The sequence below is a fragment of the Rhinolophus sinicus genome, linkage group LG09, assembly GCF_036562045.2.
Source record: "Rhinolophus sinicus isolate RSC01 linkage group LG09, ASM3656204v1, whole genome shotgun sequence".
NCBI lineage: Eukaryota > Metazoa > Chordata > Mammalia > Chiroptera > Rhinolophidae > Rhinolophus > Rhinolophus sinicus.
Genome location: NC_133758.1, coordinates 88,289,991 through 88,317,895, shown reverse-complemented (window position 1 = coordinate 88,317,895; position 27,905 = coordinate 88,289,991). Strand labels below are relative to the sequence as shown.

General features: G+C 38.8%; 2 protein-coding genes across 4 annotated transcripts in view; one reads left to right on the top strand and one right to left on the bottom strand.

The window, feature by feature from the left end:
* Nucleotides 1–3,175, bottom strand: part of MIOS (meiosis regulator for oocyte development) — a 31,408-nt gene extending 28,233 nt beyond the window's left edge. Inside the window, exon 1 of one of the 3 annotated variants that reach the window (XM_074340765.1) lies at nucleotides 2,976–3,175. The gene's annotated coding sequence lies outside the window, so the exon portion shown is untranslated. Of the gene's footprint in view, nucleotides 1–610; nucleotides 1,018–2,975 lie in introns of those variants that run through there. The other 2 variants (XM_019729775.2, XM_019729777.2) reach the window with 2 other exon arrangements.
* A 19,847-nt stretch (nucleotides 3,176–23,022) lies between these two features.
* Nucleotides 23,023–27,905, top strand: part of COL28A1 (collagen type XXVIII alpha 1 chain) — a 149,833-nt gene continuing 144,950 nt past the window's right edge. Inside the window, exons 1-3 of the mRNA XM_019729778.2 lie at nucleotides 23,023–23,150; nucleotides 26,119–26,278; nucleotides 27,181–27,737. Of these exons, the coding sequence (XP_019585337.2) occupies nucleotides 26,155–26,278; nucleotides 27,181–27,737 (681 nt within the window). The 5' untranslated portion in view covers nucleotides 23,023–23,150; nucleotides 26,119–26,154. The remainder of the gene's footprint in view (nucleotides 23,151–26,118; nucleotides 26,279–27,180; nucleotides 27,738–27,905) is intronic.

Genomic DNA, 27,905 nt, shown 5'->3' with positions numbered 1-27,905 from the left:
CCATTTGTACCTCTAGTACCTAGCAGTTAGACCCTTAGTAGATATTTAATAATTTGTTAAATGAATGCATTTGTTAAATGCTCCCTCTGATACTTCTCACACTGCTATCTCCAAGTTTTATCAATCTCCTCATGCTTTTTCTAGCCATTACCCTTCTTAGTAGAGGCTAGCTCCAGCCGAGAGCAAACGTGTCCACTGTCATAACCGGTTCCAATGATGAGCAAGAGCCCACAGTGAGTTACCCTAAGAGAGGATCACTCTAATGAACTGTCTTTCATACACTCTGTGAATATTTACTGGGCATCTTCTATGTTTTAGACACTGTTCTAAATGCTGTAAACACAGTAGTGACCAGGGACAAATAAGGTCCCTGGTTGCTATGGACTGATTTTCAAAATTCATACGTTAAAGCCCTACTCCCCCCATGTGACTGTACTGGAGATAGAGTGTTCAAGGAGGCAATTAGGTTAAATGAGATCATAAGAATGGAGCCCTAATATGATTAAACTGGTTCCCTTATGGGAAGAGGAGGAGATACCAAAATTCTCTCCCTCCATGGGCGGACACAGTGAGAAGACAGCTGTTTGCAAGCCAGGAAGAGAACTCTTACCAGAACTGGACCATGCTGATACCCTGATTTCAGACTGCCAGCCTCCAGAACTGTGAGAAATTAACTTCTGTTGTTTAAGCCACTTGGTCTATGGTATTTTGTTATGGCAGCCTAAGCAGACCAATATACTGGTCTAACAAAGTCTGCATTCCACTGTTGAAGTTACATCCAATCTTAAAGAGAACTTAAAAATTTAAGAATGAGAAGGAAGAGAGGCATCTCATGTAATAGGAAGTAGCTAAGACAACAAAAAGATAAAACATACTGTCAAGGGTTCATACTCATGTCCTCATAGAGGAAACCTATAAATTGGAGGTATCCTGAGATCTGGCCCATCTTCCTATCTCACTGAAAGATAAATGCTTAAGTGAGCACACTTTTTATTGAAGTTTCCATCCCACAACCATATATTTCACATGAATGATATACGGTAAGAAAACTTAGTGCCACATAGAAAAATCCATCTTACACAACAGAAAGTGTTGCTGTGATTTTAAAAACTATTCTATATTCTATTTACATGACTCTCAATGGAGAATCATCAGCATTTCTTATAGTATGCACATAAAATACTGGTATTACCATCAGCAAAATCTGGTTATAGTAACTCATACAGAATCACAGAACCTGAGTTAGAAAGTGACTAGCAAATCCTTCTCATTTCACACAGGAGTAAAGTGAAGACCAGATGTTTTGGTTCTTGTCCAACACTTTCCAACTCCTGTCCTAGATTAATACATAGAGAAAAGATCCGTTATATCATTTGCAAGGCCTGGCCCAAAATGAAAATACACGGCCCCCCTTTCTCAAAAAGTAAACCAGCAGAGCATTAAACCAAGTGCCAGTCCTTCTAAATGATGGGCCTTGTATGACTGCACAGGTTATAGACCATGAAGCTGGCCCTGAATAGAGAGGTACATCCATAAGCATCTTGTGAAGAAACGTATTTCTGTACAACACACAATATAGATGGATTCTGGCTCATGAACATCGATCACTAGGAATATGGTGGAGAGCAAAGAAAATTGAACTTGGAGTCAAAAGACTTCAAGCCACTCATCAGTTAGACCCTAATAAGTCCCTTAATACTCCAAAACTGTAATACAGAGATAGAGCTGGCTATCTCCATCTCGCTAAGTTGTGACAATCAAATGAGTTCTTCATATCACACAGACATAACACTATGATTCCCTTAAACATACCTGAAATTTAATGTTTTAAAATGTTGGAGACACTGAAAAATTGGGGAAGGAAGGAGTAGGATATGCCACAATTATAGCTTATATTTAGATCCTCACCTTCAGTTTAACAATTGCTCAATGGTTTCTGAGCAAAAAAAAAAAAAAAAAAAAAGCCATGTTGATTGTGTTCCTCACCAGAGATCTATAATAGTATTGTCCAACTGATATACTGTACGTCAGTGAGTCACATGATGTAGAACTTTCTAGCAGCTACATTGAAAAATTAGAAATTGATGGAATTAAATTTAACAATGTTTTATTTCACCTGCCACATCAAAAATGTTACCCTTTTCAACATTCAATCAACGTAAAAATTATTGAGAAGTTTTACTTTTTACTTGGTTCTTGGTACCAGGTCTTGCAAATCAAATGTGTATTTTACACTAATAGCATGTGGACTGTGAAGGTCTCTAATGCTAGGTATACAAGGTCCAATGACTCTTTCACATCTTTTTATTTTGTCGTTGTTTTCTACTTTTCTGATCATGACAAGGAACAGTAGCAGTTTCAATAAATTTCACCATCACCATCTTCAAGGAGATGCACTGATAATCCCAATTTCCCTTAAAGCTATACAGAAGACCTGCAAAGGCAACTTAGCAGTCAGTGCTCGTGGCACACGTGAGAGGCTTTATTCATCCTCTTGTGGAATTTTCGTTACTCCTACATGCAGAGAACACAGCTAACCGGGTGACAGGCCCTTTAAGAAATATTTGATCGAGTACAACCAGAAGAGGGCATGTTGCTATTCCGGGTAAACTAGGAATCTGAGGACGACTCCCAAGCTACAGACACCTGGCTGAGCCTCTAGTCCACCGCGAGGACGCAGTTCCGCACAAATCCGCCGCGAGAGGCTACAGCGCAGCCCCAGAGCCTCCGAGGAGGTCCCCGCGGGCCCTCCGGCCGCCCGCAGCTCCGAGGCTCCCTTCGAGGCCCGCCGCGGTTATCCCGCAGCGTGGGACGCGACTCCCCGCGCGTGGCTCCGACGAGGCCCCCGGGTCCGCCCCCGCCCGGGCCTTTCCACTGGGCTTTCCCGTGCCCCTCAAGGGGGCCTCAGCGCTCCTGAGCCCTCGACTCGGGCCTTCCTTTCGGGAGAGCGGAGACTCGGCCCGGGCCGCACTCACCGACCTGAGGAGGCAGCGTGGCCGCCGCACAGCCGCTTCCGGCCCGGTCGCCGCGGGAGTCCGGACGCAGGCAAGATGGCGGCCGCGGCGGCGCGGCCAGGAGCTTGGGCCCACCTTGTGGGGGTCCACGACCCCACCGCCGCGCCTCGGGGATGTGCGGCAGCGCCTCGGGCTCGAAAGGGGAAATTCCTCGCCCGCGAGCCCCGCCCCTTTGCGAGCCTGGGAGTCGCACCGCCCCGGGGCGGAGTCACTGCCCAGTAAGCCCCGCCTCCCGCCCGAACGCCCGGGTCTATTCCCGCAGGCCCCGCCCCGGGTCCCACGGACGGGATCCTGGGCACGCGGACCTGGGCGGTTTCTCGGAGCCGAGTTACCGTGTTCAAGCACGTCACACGCTTTAGCTCATTTGATCAGTTTAAATTTTCATTAAAAATTTATTGCGGGCCATCAGTGTAGTAGAAAGTCCAGGGTGTTTAGTGCACGATCTATTCGTTCACTCGTTCCACAAAGAAGTCTTAAGCGGCATGTTGTGTACTTGGCACCGTTCTGGAATGTTGGGGACACTGGAGTGAACAAAAAAGACGTGGTTCCGGCAGGAAGCAGGCAGTTAGAGGGATGCCTCGTTGAGGCTAGTATCGTGCTCCACAGAAGGGCCCACCTTAGTGTTTCGAGGTCAGGAACACCGCCTTGAGGACCTCTAGGTTGAGACAAGAAGGATGCGTGTGGAGTTAGCTGGTAAAGGGAACAGGACAGAGCGTTGGAACAGAGCCTTCGAGGGTGGAGGAAGAGAGCAAGTGCAGGGTCAGTAGGGAGGGCACAGCGGTGGGGAAGCAGTGGAGTACAGATGAGTGAGCAGAGAAAGTGGGAAAACTTTAAGATGCTGTTATCAGAAAGGCATTTCGAAACCAGGTCAGTGAATTTAGATGGACTTTTTCCTAAAGGCATTGGTGGAGTCGTTGAAGGTTTTTAACTGGATGAGTGGTGTGATCAGTTTTTCAGGAGAAGGGAGGGATAGAATAAGTATTTGAATGAGAGATGCTGGTAACCCAAACTGCCAGTAGTGTGGAGAGTGAGGATGGAGAGAAGTGTGTGGCTCTGGGAATATTTAGAAGGTGGGGTAAACAGAGCTTGATGATTGACTAAGGGAGGGAAAAAGACGATTCTAGATTTCTGGCTCCCATAATTGAGTGAGTAGTCCTGCCACAGATGTTACAAAGTTCACACAGGCTTTCTTCAGATGTCTGGCAAGCTTTGCTTGTCTGTTCATGCTTAAAAGTGGATGATGTTGAGCTTAGTCCTGATGATCTTCAAGGCAGATAGTTTTGGTAAGAGGATAAGTTTAGGGAGAGTTTGGCCTGTGGAGGTCTGAGGCTCCTTTTCACTCCTGCCATTGGAAAAGTGGAGGCTGAAGAAAATGCTTGTACTGCTGAGGGGAGATACCACAGAATTCATCACTTGAAACACTATCTCGCCAATCTTCTCAATAATTTTGGCCCAAGCGCCAAATCCCCACATGCAACCTCAGATCAATACAAGTCTCTTCCTTTTCCGCTCCTGCTATACACAGCTGAGGAAAACACCTCCCATCACGTTCAGGAGATGACTTTGCTTCTTACTTCAAAAAAAAAAATTAAAATTATTAGGTTGGAATTCCCACAACCCTCTACTATTTTCTCTTTCTTCCCCCAACATCTACATTCACACTCATTCTTACCTTCTTCTAGCTGACATAGTGGGAGAGGACACTATGTGTTCCTCCTCTTCTGGGCCCTTGCACCATCAATTTTCTCCTCGTCCATGTATTGCCAACCTCTCCATTTCTACTGGTTTTTTACCTTCAACATATGCTTAAGTCATTCTCATTTTTCTCCTAGAGAGAGAACTGTACTTATTCTCTCTAATCCCACATCCTCCTAGCTTCCGCTAATTTCACTCCACGTAGCCTTCATGCCCACCACTCCACCAAAACTGCATCTTTACTTACCTACAGTTGTCTTCTTTTTCTAGAATATATGCTCCACATCACCAGTTTTCATTGTTACACCTCCACCTCCAAGGATTAGAGTATTCAACTAGGTGGGGCTATATAAAAAAGTTGTGACCAGTGAGCTGTGAATATAACTGGACCATGTCTCTTAAAAGAGAAGCTGCTTGCCATCCACTTCTTCTCCACTCTGGCTGTCTGGAAAATGGCAAAAAGAAACATGGACTAGAAATGGAAGTACGTATTAAGGAAAGCAAAACTGTCCCATTAGTCTAAGTCCCAACCTGATTCAGCAAGCTGCAGTACCTCCTTGGATCAACCGCAGACTTCTGGACGATTGCACAAGAGAAAATAAACTATATCCTCTTAAAAATTACTATTTGTTTGGACCTGTTTGTCATAGTGGCTTAGCTTATTCCCTGATGAATACACAGGAGCTCTGTCTGCTTTGTTCTCTGATTAATCTCCACAACCTGAAAAACAGTACAGAATATGTGCTCAATAAAAACTTGTAAACTGAATCCTAAGATAATATCTTTCTTCTATACTTCCCTCCAGCTAATATCTTTTTCTCTCTTTCCTGTTCTATCTAAGCTTTTGTGAAAGTGTATTCTTCTCCTGTTGCTGCCACTCCCTTGCATTCTGAAGTCCCTATAGCAATAAGTGGCACTTTTCTCATTCTACTTGGAAATTGATTCCCTGTCTCCACTAAACAGTGTCCCTTGTGAGTAGAACTGGATCATGTCCCTTATAAGAGAAACTGTTTGCCATCCTTTCCTGCTGTCTGGAAAATGGCAGACAGACAGCATTTTCCTTAAGGGTAGTGAACTTTTAGTATGGAATTTTGGATTCCCTGTAGTGCCTGCTGCATAACATGTATTCAGGAATATTTACTGAGTAGGAGAATGCATTGCATTTGTTGGAAGATTAAACTGCATCAGAGAGTTGAACAGGCTGGTCTGAGGTTACACTAGTTGTCTTTATCAAACATGCATTTTGTAATGGATGCCATGATTGCTAAAGTTCAGTCTCAGTGTGTTCTTGTTGACTTGTTTTTAATTGAAACTTTTGGGTCACTAAAAGAACCTTGTTCTCTTTAGTCTCCTTCGTTTATGTTGTGGTGATCCAGGACAGGATTTTTTGTTGTGGTTTTAAACTAGTAAAGGGTAGCAGTTGAAGAATTGCTCACTTCCTTCCTAACACTGCTGCCCTCAGCAGTAATTCTGTTACTACTGGAATGTGCTGTGGAGTCTGTGACTGGCTAATCCCAACTCCCTTTACTTCCATGTGCACAAAATCAGTCTGTACCTGAGAGCAAGTTTTATCCTTAGGCATCAAGAGGAAATTTTGGCACTGTAAACATGTGACATGGATTAGGTAATCTGTTTCACAAAGTTTGAGGATGAGAAGGTCTGAGATATCTTAGAGTGGTGGTTTTCAAAAGGATTCTAGCATACTCCCAAATAAATTTTGTAAATCAATGAATTTATTCACACATTTTTGGGGTTTCATCTAACATTGTCATAATACGCTTACATAGCTGCCAAGGATATGATTTTTAATACGCTTTTAATATTTAAATTGTAATTAAACTGTTGCATCACACTAACTACAGCCAACACAATTTAAATACCTTAATGAGAATGTCTCACTATCATTCATTTAAAAACTCTGAGCTATTCTTTTAATATAGGAAAATTCTATATTATTCTATTTTTTTCTTTTATTTCCATTCTACTTTCTCCCACTGGATTATTTGTTTGTTTGATGACAAACAATTACATAGCATAAACTATGTGCCAGATACTTTACAAGATAGGCTCATTTAACACTCTGTCTCAGGTTGGGTGCCCTGAGAACCACGTTCTACGATGGAGGTGAAGATACAGTATACTTACTAGGCAATGTTCTTGGCCTCAACATTTGTGGAAGGGAGGAGAATGATGCAGCACTGGGCAGAGGGAAAAGCTGAGTTGTGATTCAGTACAAACAAAGAACTCAGCCAACCCACAGGAAACTTTAGAACCGGACTGGTCCCTCAGCGATGTCTTGAGTTTCGACGAGGGAACAGGCCTTAATACTACCCCACTGATATGGATGTGTTATTGAGCTATCCCTTGAAGGAAGCCTGACTTTGAATGAGGCAGTTTTCTCAGGCATGACAGTCCCCGAAGAAGGCTGACAGCTAAGGGCCATCTGCTGGCAACACTGCCAACAGCTGAAAGGATAAATCATTCATTACTGAAGGGGGACACCCCGGAGATGCACTACGGAATCCACCACAGCTTCATCACAATTTGATGAGGCTGATTCTGTTATTTTTCCCATTTTACAGATGAGAAAACTGAGGCACAGCGAGGTTAAATACCTCTTAGGTGGTAAAGCTAGTATGTGAACCCAGATAATCTGTCTCCAGAATTGTGCATCTAACTACTGGCCCATGCACTGTCAAATGAAACAGCTAGTTGATCCAATTCTAAGTGCCATTAAAATGATCTTTTAAAACAGACATTGGCAAACTTTATTTGTAAAGGACCCGATAGTAAGTATTTTCAGCTTTGCAGGCTATGCCATCTTTCACAACTACTCAATCCGGCTGTTTTACAAAAGCAGCCAGACAGTCCATGAGCCAAGGGTGTGGCTCTTTTCCAGGAAAACTTTATTTACAGAAACAGGTGGCAGGCTGGATTAGTATGCTGACCCTTGTTTTAGAAAAATACGTAAAGATAGAGAAAACACTCATGGTTTATTGTTATAGGAGTAAAATAATGCCAAATAAAATAAACATGATTCTAACCTTATTCTTTAAAGATGGAAGGGAATTTTGCCAACAGCAGATTTCTCTGTGTGGTAGGTTTAAATGTGATCATTATTTTCTTTATTATACATTTTTTGTTTTCTGAAAATGTAGAACTTTTTTAATGAGGAAAAAACCCAATGGATATTATTTTAAGGAGTACAGTTGGAGGGATTCCGATGCTAAATTCCATAATGATAGACACATCATAATCCTATACACACAGAGTTAAGGTAGAAATAATAAGGTTCAACCCACGTGCTAAGTGTTTTATCAATTGGGGCAGTTTCAGGATGATAATTGTAATATGGGTGATGCTAACAATTCTTTATTGTGTCTGCTCATATCTTCTTCACAGGGTTTGTTTCATTTGTGGGTAACTTGGTGTTATAGACCAAACATTTGTACATGCCCCCCCCCCATATGTTGAAATCTCAACACCTAGTGTGATAATATTAGGAGGTGGGGTTTTTGTGAAGTTATTAGGTCACGAGGGTGGAGCCCTCCAGAATGGGAGTAGTGACCTTATCAAAGGGACCCCAGAGAGCTCTCTCAACCTTTTTCTGCCATGTGAGGACTTGATGAGAAGTTGGCATTATGAATCATGGAAGAGGGCCCTCACCAGAACCCAACCATGCTGGCACCCTGATCTCAGACTTCCAGCCTCCAAAACTATGAGGAATAAATTTCTGTAGTTTCTAAGGCCCCCAGTCTATGGTCATTCGTTACAGCAGCACGAACTGACTAAGCATTAAAGCAGCAGCCATCAAAATTACTATCAAATTGGTACTCTTAAGCCTAATGAAACCATAGCCATCTCACTGCTTGGTCTCTTCCCCTTATTGGACAGGATTTGAGTAAATCACATTTGGGCTTTTGAAATAGATAATGAAGCTACACTCTGCTAATCTCTGTCTGTTCCCATAGCCATTACCCTAGTTTAGGTCTTAATTACTGCTCACCGAGACGGTAGTCTCCCAACTAGCCTCTGGTTCCCCTGTTCCTACCCTTTTACTCTAAACCATCTCCTCTGTGTGGCCAGCTTGGTCTTCCTGAAGCACATCTCAAGTGACCCTTTTAGAATCCTTTATCAGCTCGTGTTCCCTACAGACCAACATCCAAACACCTCAGCCTGTTGTTAAGATGTCAATATTGTAAGTTTTAACAGTTGATGAGAAAGAAAATTTGTATATTCAATGGATCAAATTAATTTGAGAATTATCTAAATCAGACCAAGCCCAAAGCTGTTGTAAAAGCAGGCTTCTCTTGATAGTAAAATGAGAAAAATATTCCCTAAGCCAACACTGAAAGTTAGACGTATATCTAACTATAAAGATAATGCGTTCAGACCAGTGTCATTTTGAGGAAAAGACCAGGTCACAGAAAAATCAAAGCATATCTGATTGGCCTGAATCAACAATTTGTACAATATGTGACTATAAAACATTCAAATGAATAATGGACTTGATTCTAATATTCAAAATCTTGGACCATCAGCAGCTTACTTGAGAAACTAAGCCTGACTTTCTTAGGTGAGTATAACTGTAACTTAGGAAGAAATGGAAGAGGTAAGAAAGCAAAAGCATAAAAAGAATCAGAATTAGAATCAAGACATAAATGATGAGGAAATAAATTTACTTCCTAAATTTTAGTTCTTTTGTAACTTATATATCAGTCAGTTTTATAATCATTGCACTGTTGAGTGTATTTATCTTCTTTTGAAAAACACTTAAAGGAGTCTGCTAGTCTGAACTTGAACAGAGAGCTTCAGTTTGCAACAAACATTGTAATAGTCTGAGCATTTGTTTAATGCATATGCCATGCGTGAATGCTGCTCATGATATACAATATCATTCCCTCTACAGTATCATACATGTAACATACAGGGTCATACCACATATTAGAAAAGTGCTCCTTCATCATGATTTTTGCTGCCTGATGACTGTAAAATAACCACAATGCAAATGGCCCTCCTAGAGGTGTTTAATGCACAACCTGCAGATCTGTAGACCTCGGCCCTGTGTAACATCACACTGTTTATGCAATTAACACTTTAGTGTAGAGTGGCAAAATTTTTTGAATATTTATTATTATATTTTACAATTTGTATTAATTTATTAAAGACTCAAAATTTTAGTTGCATAAAATGTTTTGTTCATTTTGACTCCTGTTGAATGTTACCAATCGATTGAAAGAGCAGGACTCTATAAGGTGCTCGTAAGATATTTTTTTCCCCTCCACTGTCCTTTTATATCTACTTTGAGGGCAGGATTCCCTTGCCCCTTCAGTGAAATCACAGGCAAGTGTCATGAGTCTTTAAGTCAATCAGATTACTTCTTTCACGTTTAGTCATAAAAACTATCTCATTCCAATAATTAAATTGTCTATTCCCACGTAGTAGTTCAAACTCTGAGCGTGAAGTCTCTCCTCTCCCCAGGTGGGGCTTGCTTCAGGCTGGAAGCCAGCAGTGGGAAAGGGGGCATGGCCACCTTTTCCATTTCCCCACTTTGTGCCACTCTGCCTTCCCCACACTCATGAAGAGCAATTGCTGACTGTTCCTGGTGGAAGGACAGGAACAATCTATTTGACTGGTTACTGCCTTGCTCTGGTTTTAGAAGGTTATTCAAGTGATCTCTTTCTCCACTGTGGGCTCTCATGCATTCTTTGGGTACTCTCCCTCACTGGGGATCTCTCATCCAAAGTTCTCTTAAAGCCAGCAAGCTCTCTTCTCCCTCAGGTGTCACATGCAATTCCCCCTCACACAAGCCTGTTCCCAATGGAACACCTCCAGTGTTTCTTAGTGAGGTCATCCCATTCCCTCCAGAAAAAACCTATTCATTGACTGCTCTAGGCTGCCTCACTTGCCCTTCTTGTGGCTCACCTCCAGTCCACAGGGCACACTCATGCATCGTCTGTCCTGACAAACTCTAGGAGTATAAGTTGTTCCCAACAGACGAACCTCTCACCTTTCAACCTTCAGAACAACTAGCTGGCTTGTAGAGATTTCAGGCATGCCTCAGACAGCAGTCCACCACGTTCCCCACCCCCATCCCTGTTCCAAGTTGCACAGATCAAGCTCTCCGGGGGGAGAACAGCACCCCCAGACCTCTCCTAAGGGATTAGGAGGGAAACTCCCTGAAAATGAATTTCTCCAAAGAAATTTCTGCCAGACTCCTCAGTTCTGAGCCTTTGATATCCTTCGGGAGGATTTGGGTCTTCAGCTTACAAACCCTTTTCCAGCAGTGCATAGGTGGTAGGTAGCATCTCATTTTGGAGTGAGGGCATTCATCACCAATTGCTCTGTTCTGGTCTAGTGGGGCTTTAGCCAGAACTACAGATGAAAAATCCTATTTTTAACACAAATAAATATGCTGTATGAGCATGGCTAAATCCCGAAACTGTTTGGAGAAATCTAATGTATTGATATTATTTTGTGACAATGGATGTTTATACATTGGGTTAAAAATAATCTGCTCTCCAGAAAGCAGCTTAGTTTTTTTATTAATGGGGGTGGGGGGGAGAAGCAACCCTATAATTGCTTTTTAATGGTTTAAAAGTTAAAAATTACAGTTTTTATTTGTTTTTTAACATGCCAGCCAAGGTAATACACATCTGTCATATTTGCTTATACATAAGTACGCCAAAAATAAGTGTGTTGAGTATAAATGAAACAGTCCCAAACTGAATTTAACTAGAAGAAACTGTTTTAAATAGAAAGACACGGATTATGTTCTGTGAGCAAGATTAAGCATTTTTTGTTTTAATTATCCTGTTCTATTATCAGGAACTGTGTCCCCTAATACATGTCAGTGCTACATCTCTGACTGAAGACCTAAACTATTCTCTATTTACGTAAAAATAATTCCTTATATTAATGCCTGCAAATTATATTTATTAAATACATGTCATATTGTCTAAGAGTTTTTCTTTCTGGTAATTTTAATATAATTATCTGGGAAATCAGATTGCCATTTAATAGACTGTAAAGGCTGCTTATTTATCAGCAGCTACTTTGACATGATTGGATGCAAGTAAACTTTACCCTGATTATTAAATATAATTGGGTCCAAAAAATGAACACTTCCAAACTCATTTTTTGAGGCTAGCATTACCCTAATACCAAAACCAGACAAGGACATCACAAGAAAAGAAAATTACAGGTTAATATCCCTAATGAACACAGATGCAAAAATCCTCAACAAAATATTAGCAAACCAAATTCAGAAATACATTAAAGAGAACATATATCATGATCAAGTGATAAAAGGATCATATGTCAACAGCAAGTGGGATTTATTTCTGGGATGCAAGGCTGGTTCACAAACCAATCAATGTGATATGCCACATAAGCAAAATGAAGGATAAAAATCATATGATCATATCAATAGATGCAGAAAAAGCATTTGATAAAATCCAGCATCCATTTATGATAAAAACTCTCAGCAAAGTGGGGATATAGGGAACATACCTCAACATATTAAAGGCCATATATGACAAACTCACAGCTAACATCATACTCTCAACATCTAAAAGTACTTTCCTTAAGATCAGGAACAAGACAAGGATGCCCACTTTCACCACTTTTATTCAACACAGTATTGGAAGTCCTAGCCACAGCAATCAGACAAGAAAAAGAAATAAAAGGCATCCAAATTGGAAAAAAAGAAGTAAAACTGTCATTATTTGCAGATGACATGATACTATACAGAGGGTGCCAAAAAATATATATACACATTTTAAGAAAGGAAAACACTATATTAAAATTACGCTGATGGTAACCACTTTGAGCACCTCTTGCAATTTCAGAAGTCAAACGTGACTTGTATTCATCTTTTGTTATCAGTATATATTGAATATTATAATTTTAATACAGTTTTTTCCTTTCTTAAAATGTGTATACAGTTTTTGGCACACTCTGTATATAGGGAACTCCAAATATTCCACTGATAAATAAATTCAGTAAAGTAGCAGGTTACAAAATTAATATTCAGAAATTGGTTGTGTTTCTATACACCATTAACAAATTATCAGAAAGAGAATTTAAGAATACAATCCCATTTACAATTACGTCAAAAAAAATACTTAGGAATAAATTTAACCAAAGAGGTAAAAGACTTGTACTTGGAAAAGTATAAGACATTAAAGAAAGAAATTGAAGAAGATACAAATAAATAGAATCATATACTGTGTTCATGGATAGGAAGAATAACATCATTAAAATGTTCATACTACACAGAGCAATCTATAGATTCAGTGCAATATCTATCAAAATACCAATGGCATTTTTCACAGAAGTAGAACAAATAATCACAAAATTTCAATATTAGACACAGCAATCTTGAGAAAAAGAAGAACAAAGTTGGAGGTATCACAATACCTGATATCAAAGAAGAATACAAGGTTATAGTAATTAAAACAGCATGGTACTGGCATAATAATAGACACATTGATCTATGGAACAGAATAGAGAGCTCAGAAATAAACCCATGACTATATGGTCAATTAATCTATGACAAAGGAGACAAGACTATATAATGGAGTAAAGACAGTCTATTCAATACATGGTGTTGGGGAAAACTGGACAGAGACATGCAAAAGATGAAACTAACTCGCCTTCTTACACCATATACAAGAATAAACTCAAAATGAAGACCTAATCTATTCTCTATTTACGTAAAAATAATTCCCCATATTAACCAATGGAATTACATCAACCTAAAAAGGTTTTGCACAGCAAAGGAAATTATCAACAAAATGGAAAGACAACCTACTGAATGAGAGAAGATATTTGCCAATGATATATCTGCTAAGGGGTTAAGTCCAAAAGTATAAAGAACTCACACAACTTAACACCAAAAAACCCCTAACAATCCAATTTTAAAAATGGGCAGAGGACTTGAATAGACATTTCTCCAAAGGGGACATACAGATGGCCAATAGACATATGAAAAGATGTTCAATGTCACTAATCGTTAGAGAAATGCAGATTAAAACCACAATGAGATATCACCTCACACCTGTCAGAGTGGCCATCATTGATAAATCAACAAACAACAAGTGTTGGTGAGGATTCAGAGAAAAGGGTACCCTCCTACACTCTTGGTGGGATTGCAGATTGGTGCACCCACTATGGAAAACAGTATGGAGGTTCCTCAAAAAATTAAAAATAGAACTACTTTATAACCCAGCAATTCCATTTCTGGGTATTTAATCCAAAGAAATCCAAAACATTAATTTGAAAAGATATATAAACCCATATGTTCACTGCAGTGCTATTTACAGTAGCCAAGATATGGAAACAACATAAGTACCCATCAGTAGATGATTGGATAAGGAAATGGTACATATATATATATAATAGAATATTACTCAGCCATAAAAAATAATGAAATCTTATCATTTACAATAACATGGATAAACCTGGAAGGTATTAATGCTAAGTGAAATAAGTCAGACAGAGAAAGACAAACACCATATGATCTCACTTATATACGGAATCTAAAGAACAAAATAAATGAACAAACAAAACAGAAACAGGTTCACAGATGCAGGGAACAAGCTGATGGTTGCCAGAGGGAAGGGAGGTTGCGGAGCTGGATGAAAAAGGTGAAGGGGTTAAGAAATACAAACTGATAGTTACAAAATAGTCACAGGTATGTAAAGTAAATCATAGGGAATATAGTCAATATTACGGTAATAAGTATGTATAGTGCCGGGTGGGTACTGGACTAGTCAGGGGGATCACTTTGTAAATTATATAAATGTCTAACTACTATGCTGTACACCTGAAATTAATGTAAAATAATACTGAATGTCAACTGTAACTACAAATTTTTAAAAGGGGAGACAAGGTGAAGGGGAATAAGAGGTCCAAATTTCTAGGTATAAAACAAAATAAGTCATGGGGATGTAATGTACAGCATGGGGATTATAGTCAATAATATTGTGATAGCATAGTATGGTGTCAGATGGCTGTTGGATCTATTATGGTGGTTACTTCTTTAGGTATATAAATGTTGAATAGCTATGGTGTACACCTGAAACTAATATAATATTGTAAGTTAGCTATATTTTAATAAAAATATTTAAAAAAATAAAAAGAAATGGATAAGATTATTCATTCTAATCAATGCATTAACTCCATTAGTTTTTCTTGTGGTTGAAATGAACACTGGTGTTCACAGCACCTCTTTGCAATTTTAGGTTTCTGAAAATCATTCCTTTTAACCTGAAATTTTCTTTCCTTCACATTTATTTTACAAAGTAGAGGTTGGGGAATGAAGATGATATAAACAATTAAATAAAATGTAGTCACTTTTAACCATGCTCACATATATACACAGGGAGATGAGGGTTAAAGGTGACAATTATTTATACATCCTTCCTCTGGGTTTGGAGTTGATTGAGAAATATATACAGCAGACAGAGACATGGAGATTAAAAAAAAACACACACAAAAAAACAGCATTATTACCAATAAAGCTGATTGTGACCTGGACCTGGAACCCCAAACAAGCTTCCTGGTACTTGCACCCACGTCTATACTTTGGGCTTTCTCAGCAAACAGTCTTCCAGCTGCAAAGGGCATCACTCACTACCTCCTACCCCTGAATCCCAAATAGTAGGTATGGAGACGATGAAGTCACACATGCATAGGACTCTTAACACATTAAATCTACCTGTTCAGGAAAAATGGACCAATGGATATTAGACTATCACCCCCATCATTCAGGAGAAATCTAACTCCTCCTGTGGGGAGGAGTGAATAAGAGAATGAAGAGATACCAAAAGTAATACATTAACTGAAGTATCACCTTAACATGTATGAAAGTATGGGCATCATACTTGTTAAAGAAAATGGACATATCAAGCAACATCCCTGTTGGAACTATGGTCATTCATCAGTTGGAACCAGAGGTTTGCTAAGGGTAGAATTTGGTGAAAATCAATGAAAGCATTCCATGAGAATCAATTTTCTATATGGAATTTACAATAGAAAATATTATATATTTTGTTTATTTGTAAATTGTGTACTCCACACCCTTTATGTTAGTGACATTTATAAAAAACATATATGTATATGTATATGTATATGTATATGTATATGCATGCATATATACTGGGGGTGTCAAAAAATGAATACACATTTTAAAAGAGACGTTATCTATGCTCAAGCAGTAGTGCGCCATAATCAGAAGTGTCTGGATGCTGATGGTAACCATTTTGAGCACCTCTTGTAATTGCAGAAGTCAAAAGTGACTTGTATTCATCTTTTGCTATTGGTATATATTGAGTATTACAATTAATAACAGTTTTTTCCTTAAAATGTATATACATTCCCCCCCTCTCCATATATATATATATATATATATATATATATATATATATATATATATATATTATATATACTTTCTGTTTTCAGACAGCCAATCGTTAAATACTTTTCAACAAACCACTGGGTATCATCCTTTTCCTTCGTTTCCCTCCCAACGAGCTAGGTACTAAGCTTGTTGATTTTGCTTCCTAAATATTTCTCGGAATTGTTTTCTTCTTTCCATTCCCACTGCTGGGACTTGAGAGCCTTCTGACTCAATTGGCATTTTAGTAAGGTTCCCAATAGATGCCTCAGTCTCCAGGCTCGCTTCCCTACAGTTAATTCTTCACACAGTCACCAGAGTGATTTTCCTAAAATGAAAATGTAATCTTGTCACTCCTCTGCTTAAAATCGTGTAGTGGCTGCTCATTGCTTTTGAGATAAATTCTAAACCCTTTAACATGGCATAAAAGAAACCCCTACTTATCCTCTGCTGCCTTTACTTCCAACCTCTGTGTCATAGTCTGGGCTGGGTACCCTCTTTGCAGGTCTCTTTTATAGATATCACACTGTATTGCCATTGCCTTTTTTGCCTAATATTTCGTTATGAAAAATTTCAAACATATGGAAAAGTTGATAGAATGATGCAGCAAACCCACTACCCACCACCTGGATTTCACAATTAACATTTATTTGATATGTATTTAACATACTTGTTTTATTATATATCTGTCCATATGCCCATCCTTCTATCCACTTTTATATATTTATTTTTACATGATGCATTGCAGTGCAAGGGAAGTTGCAGACACCAGTACAGTTTGCTTCCAGACACTTCTTCATGGCATCAGTAACCAGAGTTTCATATTTGATTACTTAAAATTTTTGGGGGGTAAAATTTGCCATTGTTTTTTACTTTCCTATCTCCTCCACTGGGCTGAAGTGCCTGGGTCTTATTTGTTTTCTGTCCAATGTCTTTCTGGATTTAGTAGGACATAAGTTAAGTTTGTTAAATGAATGCATTACAGATTTCATCAGATGTTACTTAGTTTTTTGATTCATATATGAAAGTAATTTTGTCACCCCTTTGATTCATCCCATTATTCCCCTACCCTGAAAATTTGCAGAAAGCAATTTACATTCTACTTGTTCAGCACCATAGGCAATTAAGGATTTTAATCTGTTAATGACTGTAAACAAATGATTCTCACACTGTGTCTTTCTACAAAGCCCCACAAGGTGGTGCCCAAATATCTTTTTTCAAGCAATAGTCTCTCAATAACCGCCTTCAGTCCTCACTAATTTGTGTTAACTTCCCGCATTTCTGAATTTGATCAATTAGCATAATATAAAATATATACTTAAATAAATGTTGTTTACATTAAATAAAATTATAATGTGTAATTTCAGAATCCATAGTTCTGGATATAAATAATGAACAATAATTATAATAGGTAGCTTATATTTGTGTAGAGTTTTATATTGTTAAAAGTTTTTTTCATATCCCCAAATAGTAAAAATATTAATTCACCTCAAATCTTTTTCACTGTAAATTTTGTCCATGAATAATTTATCCTTAGCACAGAATTTAAAAGGATAGAAGAAAAAACAAACTATTGTATAGGAGAAACTATATAATTTAGATGTAACTGAAAAACAAATGACTCTATTACCTTAACTAGGGACAACATTGTGTAAACCAGAGTTGTGAATCATTGACATAATGTAGGGTAATATATTATTTAATGTTCTTAAAACACTTTTATTCCAGAAATTTGATCGAGTTATTTTTTTAAAAACTTTTTTTGTTGGATATTCTTATTAAATCCCAAATGGACCAGAAAACTCAAATGGGTATTGGGGTTCTAAAACTTGTTCGTTATGATAGCTACCTATATTATTGGCTGTGTTTTGATCAGGTACTAATAACATGCACCACAGGTCACTGAAATCAGTGTAACAATACCCAGCTACTCAGGCCAACTTTTCCAGACCTGGAGGAGAAAGGTCTTCAACTCAGGGTTCTAAGAAGTGGTGCTTATTGCCTTTGATGGCCCAGGCATTAAGATTTACACAGTGTGGGGCCGGCCCGGTGGCTCAGGCGGTTGGAGCTCCATGCTCATAGCTCTGAAGGCTGCCGGTTCAATTCCCACACGGGCCAGAGGGCTCTCAACCACAAGGTTGCCCGTTCAACTCCTCGAGTCCTGCAAGGGATGGTGGGCTCTGCCCCCTGCAACTAAGATTAAACACGGCACCTTGAGCTGAGCTGCCGCTGAGCTCCCAGATGATTCAGTTGGTTGGAGCGTGTCCTCTTAACCACAAGGTTGCCGGTTGGACTCTTGCAAGGGATGGTGGGCTGCGGCCCCTGCAACTAGCAACAGCAACTGGACCTGGAATGCAGCTGCGCCCTCCACATCTAAGACTGAAAGGATAACAACTTGAAGCTGAAGGGCACCCTCCACAACTAAGATTGAAAGGACAACAACTTGACTTGGAAAAAAGTCCTTGGAAGTATACACTGTTCCCCAATAAAGTCCTGTTCCCCTTCCCCAATAAAAATCTTAAAAAAAAAAATAAAAAAGTAGAATTTGTCAAAACTTAAATAGATCTAATCTTTCTCTTTTGTTAGACTGTGCATGAAAAAGTTAAGACTGCCCTATCCACTGACTGAAAAGAATAACTTTTAAAACATCAAACATTCAAACCTGTGATAGGGCAAGACCTATCCACTTTCAGATATTTCTTAGAAACGAAAATTGTAAATTTTTCAACAAAGCACTTTGTTATTAGGTATGAAATAATTTGCTCTTAGTAAAGAATAAATAAAACAGAAAGAGAAAAACATCAAAATTGAAGAAAAATTGTAAAAACATATTTTAATAGTCCTAAGATTGGTACAGTGGGAATTTTCGCTGTCACTGTGTCTAAGGCACTATGTGTTTCATATGTGACACAATTATTCAAGCTGGAGACCAAATGACAAATAATGAAGCAAGATATATCAGGGAGTAAACAATACAACAAACAATTAAGTAAAGGGGATGCAGAAGAGTCAACTCAATCAAAATTTGGGGAGGGAAGGGGCACTAACATCACACTGCTCAGATTTAAGTGATGCCACACTTCCTACGTTTTATTTCCAATGATAATTCCCACTTCCGTGTTGTCTTTGAATACTTTTAATCCTTCCCTAAGTTGATAAATAAAATCAATACCATTTTAGTGTGCCTTTAATTTACTGATGAATGACATGAGAGAATGCCCAAGTTATAAACTCTTGAAGCCAAGGGTGCTAATGAATCCCAGAAACTTCAGAGCTTTGGGGCAAATGTTAGAAATTCTACATCAAGATTTTGTACTAAAAGGAGGAGAAGAAGGAGAAGGAGAAGGAGAAAAATTAAAACGAAAAAAGAAGGGGAACTCTAACAACAAATTTCCCCAAACTGGGTAAGAAGGTCATTGATTTCTCCCTTCTCTGTTGACAATGTTCTTTTCTACTATGTGGGAGGTAGGTGAAATTGGAAGATTGTGAAACATTTCACTACACCTTGATCTTGGTCCAGATGTATAACTGTGATACAGGTTTGAGGTGATATGTTATTAGCCTTTTTTTGTGCTCCTATAACATCATGCAGATCAATCCTTCTGACATATACAAGTCATCCCAGAATTTGATCCCTTTTAAATAATCCTAGGGTTCCCAAAATACCATCACTTCTGAGAGGGACGTCTTGGCACTGGTACAAAAACAAATAAAACCAACATGGATTCTGGTATGGTAGAGTATTAAAAATTTTTGAAAAAGTTGAAAAAAATTTGCTGTCTAGCAGTGCCCTGGAGAGCAATCTATTTTTATCATGGTTCTCCAGTGACTGATGAACACTAAAAATTATTTATAAAAATCATTCATTCAACAAATATTTATTGAGTGCTTACGCTAGTCCATCAACAGAAATCATAGTAAACATAGTGTACTATCTTTCTTCTATAAAGCTTTGGCTACAGACCAACTGTCAGAAGAACATGGACTCCAAATTGACTTTTTCTAGTCATTATCATCATCCATGATCTCTTATTTGGCCTTTGTACTCTCAATTGCAAGATCTTAATTCAAGATCATCTGTTAAGATTAAGATTGTGGTTTTCGGCCATAGCACATTGTTTCTCTGGGTGTGAAGCTAATTGACTGATATAAATGGACAGAACAAGATTTTGCTTTAAGTCATCGGCCCAATGAACTTAGTGCTAATTGCTATACTTGGGACAGAGGTGTGGCAAACCTTGGGTTTAGGCTATCTTATTTGACTTGGAGAATTCCAGGGGAAATGATGAGCAGGCAGAATGCCAACCTCTCAAAAACTTCAGTCAGAACAGTTAAAAAGCAAGAGGGCTATAGTCCATTTCTCCCCTCTGGGAGTCACCTGTTTATTTCTTTTTTTTTTTTTTTTTTTTTTTAATTTATTTTTTAAATTTATTGGGGTGACAATTGTTAGTAAAATTACATAGATTTCAGGTGTTCAATTCTGTATTACATCATCTATAAATCCCACTGTGTGTTCACCACCCAGAGTCAGTTCTCCTTCCATCACCATATATTTGATCCCCCTTACCCTCTTCTCCCACCCCCACCCCCCCTTACCCTCTGGTAACCACTAAACCTGTTTATTTCTTAAGAGGTATTATTATTCTGCAAGTTGTTCATCTACCTCAGGAAAAAAAAGAGTTGATTTTCTGAAAAATGCCACTTCCTTATCCCATGCTACTCATCTCACAAAGTGAAAAGTGTCACTAGCATCCACAGGCTATTTAAAATACACATGTGGGGGCGGACAGGTGGCTCAGTTGATTAGAGCGGGAGCTCTGGACAATGGGGCTGCCAGTTCGATTCCTACATGGGCCAACGAGCTGCGCCCTTCACAACTAGAATGAAGTCAATGAGCTGCCACTCAGGTGGCCAGATGGCTCAGTTGGTTGGAGTATGGGCTCTCAACCACAAGATTGCCGGTTCAACTCCTTGACTCCTGCAAGGGATGGTGGGCTCCACCCCCTGCAACTAAGATTGAACATGGCACCTTGAGCTGAGCTGCTGCTGAGGTCCCAGATGGCTCAGTAGGTTGGAGTGCGTCCTCTCAACCACAAGGTTGCCGGTTGGACTCCCACAAGGGATGCTGGGCTGCGCCCCCTGCAACTAACAACGGCAACTGGACCTGGAGCTGAGCTGCACCCTCCACAACTAAGGTTGAAAGGACAACTTGACTTGGAAAAGTCCCAGAAGTACACACTGTTCCCCAATAAAGTCCTGTTCCCCTTCCCCAATAAAAAATCTTTAAAAATAAAATAAAACATACATGTGGTTGCTTCCTGGGAAATTCCATTGCTACTTCTGTGGTACACCCACTATTTCTTCTTTCTATTACCAAAGCTCCACAAAACTTCCTTGGTTCCTCAGGAAGTGCTTTGTGGTGAGGAGAGAATGAAAACGGACATTCACATGGCTGCTTAATTTAATTAGCAATAATGTTCTAAGTGAGGCTCAGGGGTCAGGAAGACCTGAGTGAAGACCCCATTCTGGCACTTTTGCATTAATGCGATAAGGGGCAAGTGATCAGACTCCTCTCTGCCTCTACGTCCTCATCTGCAAAACATGAATTCTTACAGTACTTATTATAGATCGGTGGTTGTGCTTTCAGAGGGCTAATGCCATTAACGTGTGTGAAGCACTTAGCAGCACAGGGCCTAGCCTGGCTAAGACTTCATAAAATGGAAACTATTCTTATAATAAACAGATGCATAAATGCTAAGTCTTCCTAAGAAAGCTGATTTTAGAACAGTTATAACATGAAGATTTCTATTGCTTTCTCTGGTTATCTTGCTATTCTCTATCTCTGAGGCAGTAACAGAGAACACTCCCTGTTGGTTGTCTAGGGGTCATGTGGCCCCTTGGCATCATGTTTTATACTGATAACCACTGACTTGATATAGGCTGTGACCACAAAGTATAAAACAGGAAAAAAGAGAATGGAACCACGCCAGTGACCACTGTTCCTGGACAGAAACCTCAGAATATTGACCATTGTAAACCTATGTTACACGGGGCGGCCTGCGGGATCTCTAGTCCCACTCCCCACATAAGAATGCAGGACATGGTGAGGCCAAAAAGGAACACCCACGGAGCCATAGATAGGGGAGTCATACCACTATAGTCTCACTGGCAGCTCGGTTGGAGAGACAGGAGGCAGGAGCCACACGATCCGCAACCCTCTGTCTGCTTCTCTGCCAACCAACCTCACTCGCTTGCTGCAATCCTCCTCTCTGCAATCCATAATCCACACTCCACCACGCCACAGCTACACCACCACTACACCACCCTTTGCTAGCTTAGCCAGGACAGTTATATCAGTGGCTAATGGCTAACCAGTAACAGCCGATGGCCAACTAGTCACAGCTGATGACCATCTACTACCTGAGCCAGCACCTTCCATGTGAGACCGAGAGCCTGGACACTGCTCTCTGGGACTCTGTCCCTGCAACCTACCTCCATGTTACAGTTTGAAAGGATTTTGATAAATAATTAAATCCATTGTCTCATTTCATAAGTGGGAAACTGAGGTTCCCATGTTAGGGACAGTACTAAGGACTAAATTTAGATCATTCTTTCTCTAGATACTACCGTGTTTCCCCAAAAATAAGACCTAGGCAGACCATCAGCTTTAATGCGTAAGAGAAGGACATAGCATGAGAAACAAAGGCAGAATGTCAATAAGTGCCTAAAACGTAGAAAATTTGCTCAAGCTGCTTTCACAACAGTCTGGAAAACACAGATTGCTCCAGAAGGACACTGTTCCTTTAAATCACTTACTCATCCCACCCAGATCTTGCACCCTGGCCAAATGCCTGACCACTCTTGCTTTAACTTAGTCTAATAAACATGAATAAAAGATTGCAAAAGATCCAAAGCAAAGACAGTTTTTATTTCACACAGGGCAGAGCAATATCAAATGGTCAGCTCCTTCTCCAATAATGGTCCTTGCTGTTGCCATTTCCTTAACCTGTCTTTAATTCCTGTCTGACAGACTTTATAAGGTAAGACATCACTGCTTGGTTTTAATCACTTGGAATCGGATAGGACCATTGAGGAAGTGTGGAAACTAAATGGTTTACATGCTTACTAAGTGACGAAAGCTGATCAAAATGTTTAATCCTCTGTTATTACTTTAAATGAATTAGAAAACTATGAGTAATTGTTAAAATGTAGAAATTTAAAATTTATTTTTAAGTTATTTTAAAATTTATTTTTAACTTACAGTCTACAGCATAGCATTATAGTGATGTTTATGTCTTTGGGGGCATCTTTTTCTTAATTTAGTACAAGTTTTTGTAATTCAGTATTAATTGCAGGATACTGTAAAACTTGGCCAGTTTGACAATTTGAATAAAGTATTTATTCACCATTTTATCTTCAGATAGAAACAAATGAGATGCACACACTACGACTAAAATTGGTAAACTCTGGTGATAATTTTATTTATGAGAACGAGAACTCATAAAATATAAAGTCTCTTGGAGTTATTGATCCTGATATTTGCCCAAGATAAAATTTAAGCTAAAAAAAGGGCAAAAATAAGACATTTTGTTAAAGATAGTAATTGTGTCTGGATTTATAAAATTTAACCAATAATAAACATAGAGATTTATATTTCTTTCATTTAAGTAATGGAATTTTCCCCCTGAAACCTATTTTACTTATAGGTGACTTCCAAATGAGAGAAAGGTGGGAATTATTAAAATGGAGGCAAAATAAAACATGGCTAAAGTGATTAGAAATGGGTGGGCTCTTCAGATGCCAAACTAATAAAGAAGAGATTTCAGAAAAGCAGTAAAACTAAAAAACTAGAGAAAGAAAAGTAGAAAAGTGTAAGTTTGCCCTCTGACTAATATCAGAAAACAGAAAGGAGTACCAAACTGGTTGGGAGAGCTAGATAAAACATGTTAGAGCAAATAGTAATAAAATATGAGACAGTGTGAGGAATGCTAATGAATAAGTTATGGCGGTGAACATTGTAGATACAGGGGTTCAGGAAGGGATTCATGATTACCAGCGAATAAAACTGTATGAGCAGGTGCTTAGTTTTGGAGAAAGATAAGTCTTTATTTAAAGCAGCATTTCCAAAGAGCAAATGAGGCCTACAAATGAGAAGAAAGTGGGTTTCTTCTCATGCTCTTAGTTATCACTGTCTTTAGGTTTCTGAAGAGTCCTCTTGATCAGGTAGCTTGTAAAATCCCTCTTGGTCTCAATGAAATTAAATTCTCAGTCTCTTATTTACAGCACTTCTAAGAAGTTCTTTATTGTATAGGTTCAACAAAAGAGAAAAGACATGTAATACCAAGGACATGGTTTTATTTCTTTTCTCTTCTCTGAAAATGCAATAGCAGCTGTGTTTTGCTACATAGCCTTATCTTCACACTAATCTTCAGAATTAAACTCGAACATCCTTTTGTATCCATCTCACTGGTTAGCAAGGGGATTACATCCAGAGGGACCTGGATGTCCTCTGTGTAATCCATTTCCTTAGCACAACTCTTGCTCTTTCTTTCCTTCCTTCCTTCCTTCCTTCCTTCCTTCCTTCCTTCCTTCCTTCCTTCCTTCCTTCCTTCCTTCCTTCCTTCCAACGCTTAGCTGTCTTCACATCTTAGCATACCTGGTCTGAAGAGCAGCTGACATATGGTCAATTGCACTTGGTGCAGAGATGCTTGGCCACACTGATACAAAGTCAGCTTAATAGATTTCCTGCTAGATGATGCTATTTGAGGAGGAGACTATGGCATGGAGCCATCCATTGGTTCATCCCTAGCCCAACAGCTTTGCTTCTCTTTGGGGTTTCTCCATCTGGCATGTATGAAAGAACTCAGTCACCCATCCCATTCTTCACTTTTTTTGCTTATATTTCCATCTTCTACTCACAGCCTGGAAAAATCATGCTCATGATTTCCCAGTTCCCATTCCCTGAAGGCAAGGTGCCAAAGAAGGAAAATGTGATTCCTTTTCCAGAACTTCTGAATTTAATATATTTTAAGCATGCAAGCATTTCCCAACCATGCAGAACATTGGCTCAAAATAAGCTTTCTTCTTCCCATTCCCTGATACGCTGAGATAGCCACATATGAGTCTTTTCTTACCAGAGAAAGGTGGGAAATTAAAAGTTATTTGGTGTATAGCTGGGCATATTGAGTAATAAAGACAGCTGAAGATTTTAATACAGGATTAGACTTTCAATTATTAATCTACGCAGAAAAATAATTTCACAGAGCTGTTCAGAAGGGGTGCTTCCTGATTTCAAGTCCTATTTCTGTTTATTCCAGCTAACACTAGAAGAACAGTGTTGCTTGCAAATCTGTGATTTTTGCTCTCAGGTTCTTTTGATTCATTGCATATGCAGCTGTGGTCTAACTTGGAACTCTGGTGGAGATACAGTTTCCAAAACAGGAGTAGAAAAGAGAAATGAGGTTCTATGGAAACAGAAGGGCAACTTAAGTTTTGATTTGACCTCTGAACTCACTGAAGTTATACCTGTAAATAGTGAGACTGAAATGGTGGTGGTTCTCTACAACCCTGTAAAAATATTGGGATCGTCAGGAGTTAGTTATAATAAAAATGAATGAAACAATCATGTAATAATAAGAATTCACCCTGAAGAATGTGGAAATGTCAAAGCAGACCCTGTGATTGAACCATAATCACAATATAGAATGGGACTGAAATGTTTTAAATGGTTCTCCCAACTCCCTGCTTCCTATAAAAAAATGGGAAATTCAGACTACTTAGATGTAATTCTTTGATTTATAGAAACATTCACTAATAAATGTTTAGTTGTAGTGCCATGATTTATTTGGGTTAGAAACTTTTAAAATTTCAATGTGGATATTTATCTATAAAACAAATGAAAACTCTTTTCACCAGTCACATGCCAGTTTTGAATTCTGCTGGCTTAAAATTAAAAATAGCAAACATTATATTTTATTAAAGTACTTATAACTGATTTTTCTATTAAAGGTGCTCCAGGCAGATGATTTTTCACCATCTACCATAATGTGGAACAGATATTTTATCTTTCATCTGCTGCTTTTGCCAGCTTTTATGAGTCAAACAATATATGGACAAAGAAAGAAAGGATCAAAGCCCAATTTACTTACAAGGAAAAATGATCTCCAGGGTAAAAAAAAAATGTTTTGATTTTGTTTTTAATGATTAGTTTTAGCCTGTTAAAACACTAGTAATACGAGCTTTTCCAAATAAGCCTTTGATGTAAATAGCAAACATACATATATATGTATATATGTGACATTCTACTTTAATGTGATTATATAATAATAATACTATACCTTAGATACTTATAGAGCACACTTATAAAAACATCAGTTTTAAGAGCATGTGTACATTTATTTCATTTAAGCTTCACAGTAACCTTATAAAATAGGCATGACAGAGTGTCACTTTCATATTATAGATAAAGAAATTGAGACCCAGAAAGGTGGGGAGCACATTCAAGGCCACAGGCAATTAACCAGTAAAATATAGACCTAAGATTCAATCTTAAGTTCTCTGCTTTTACGTTTCTTTCTCCCTTACTGTTTCTACAAAATGATGTGTATAGTTATTTTCTCCCTTAATTTCACAAAGTTAAAAAGAACACAAAACACCAAAACAAGATGGGGCCTCATCAATAGGCCACAAACCTGAGAAATAGATAGAGTATTATTTACTTCTAGACAACGTTGCCCAATATTTGTTTAATTTTAAAACTATGATGTACTCTCTTCCTCCCATGTTAAGCAGGTTTTACTTTGGGAAGATGCTCAGAATATGTGGTATTTTTGTTAATTATTGCTTTTGATTTGCATGATTTTACAAGGGGAAGAGAATTTACAGACTTTGAACGAGATTTAGTTCTTTCCCCCTTAACCCTCTATCTACAAGGTGCCTCTCTTTTTCACTTCCCTCTCCTCTCAAAAACAAATAGTACACAGCAAGTCATCTCAGGGCTTTTCTTACGCGAAATTGTTTCACTACGTAGTCGAGACAAGTATTTTGCCTAACCAATTTGTTCTATTTCAGACTCCACTTGCTTCATAGATATTGTCTTCATCGTGGACAGCTCTGAAAGTTCTAAAATTATTTTCTTTGATAAACAGAAAGATTTTGTGGATAGCTTGAGTGACAAGGTTTTCCAATTGACCCCAGTTCGCTCCTTGAAATATGACATCAAACTGGCAGCCCTTCAGTTTAGCAGCTCTGTCCAAATCGATCCACCTTTTTCTTCTTGGAAGGATCTACAGACTTTTAAACGGAGGGTCAAGGCTATGAATTTCATTGGGCAAGGTACTTTCTCCTATTATGCCATCTCCAATGCCACAAGGCTACTTAAGAGAGAAGGGCGTAAAGATGGTGTGAAAGTGGCTTTGCTGATGACTGATGGCATTGACCATCCAAAGAATCCAGACGTTCAAAGTATTTCTGAAGATGCAAGAACTGCAGGAATATTATTTATTACCATTGGACTTTCTACTGTAGTCAATGAAGCCAAACTTCATTTGATATCTGGGGATTCATCCAGTGAACCCATTCCACTGTTGAGTGATCCAGACCTTGTAGATAAGATTCGGGATCGCCTGGTAGGTATCTAATGGGTTGTTTTTATACGTATATTTGTCATTATAATATTGATATCTTGGTTACAAATTTTGTAAGGGTAGACACTGGGTCCAAAAGATGAAAGAGAAAAAAATCTACCTTGGAAATAGAAAGAAACTTCCCGAACGAAGTCAATTCACTTCCTTGAT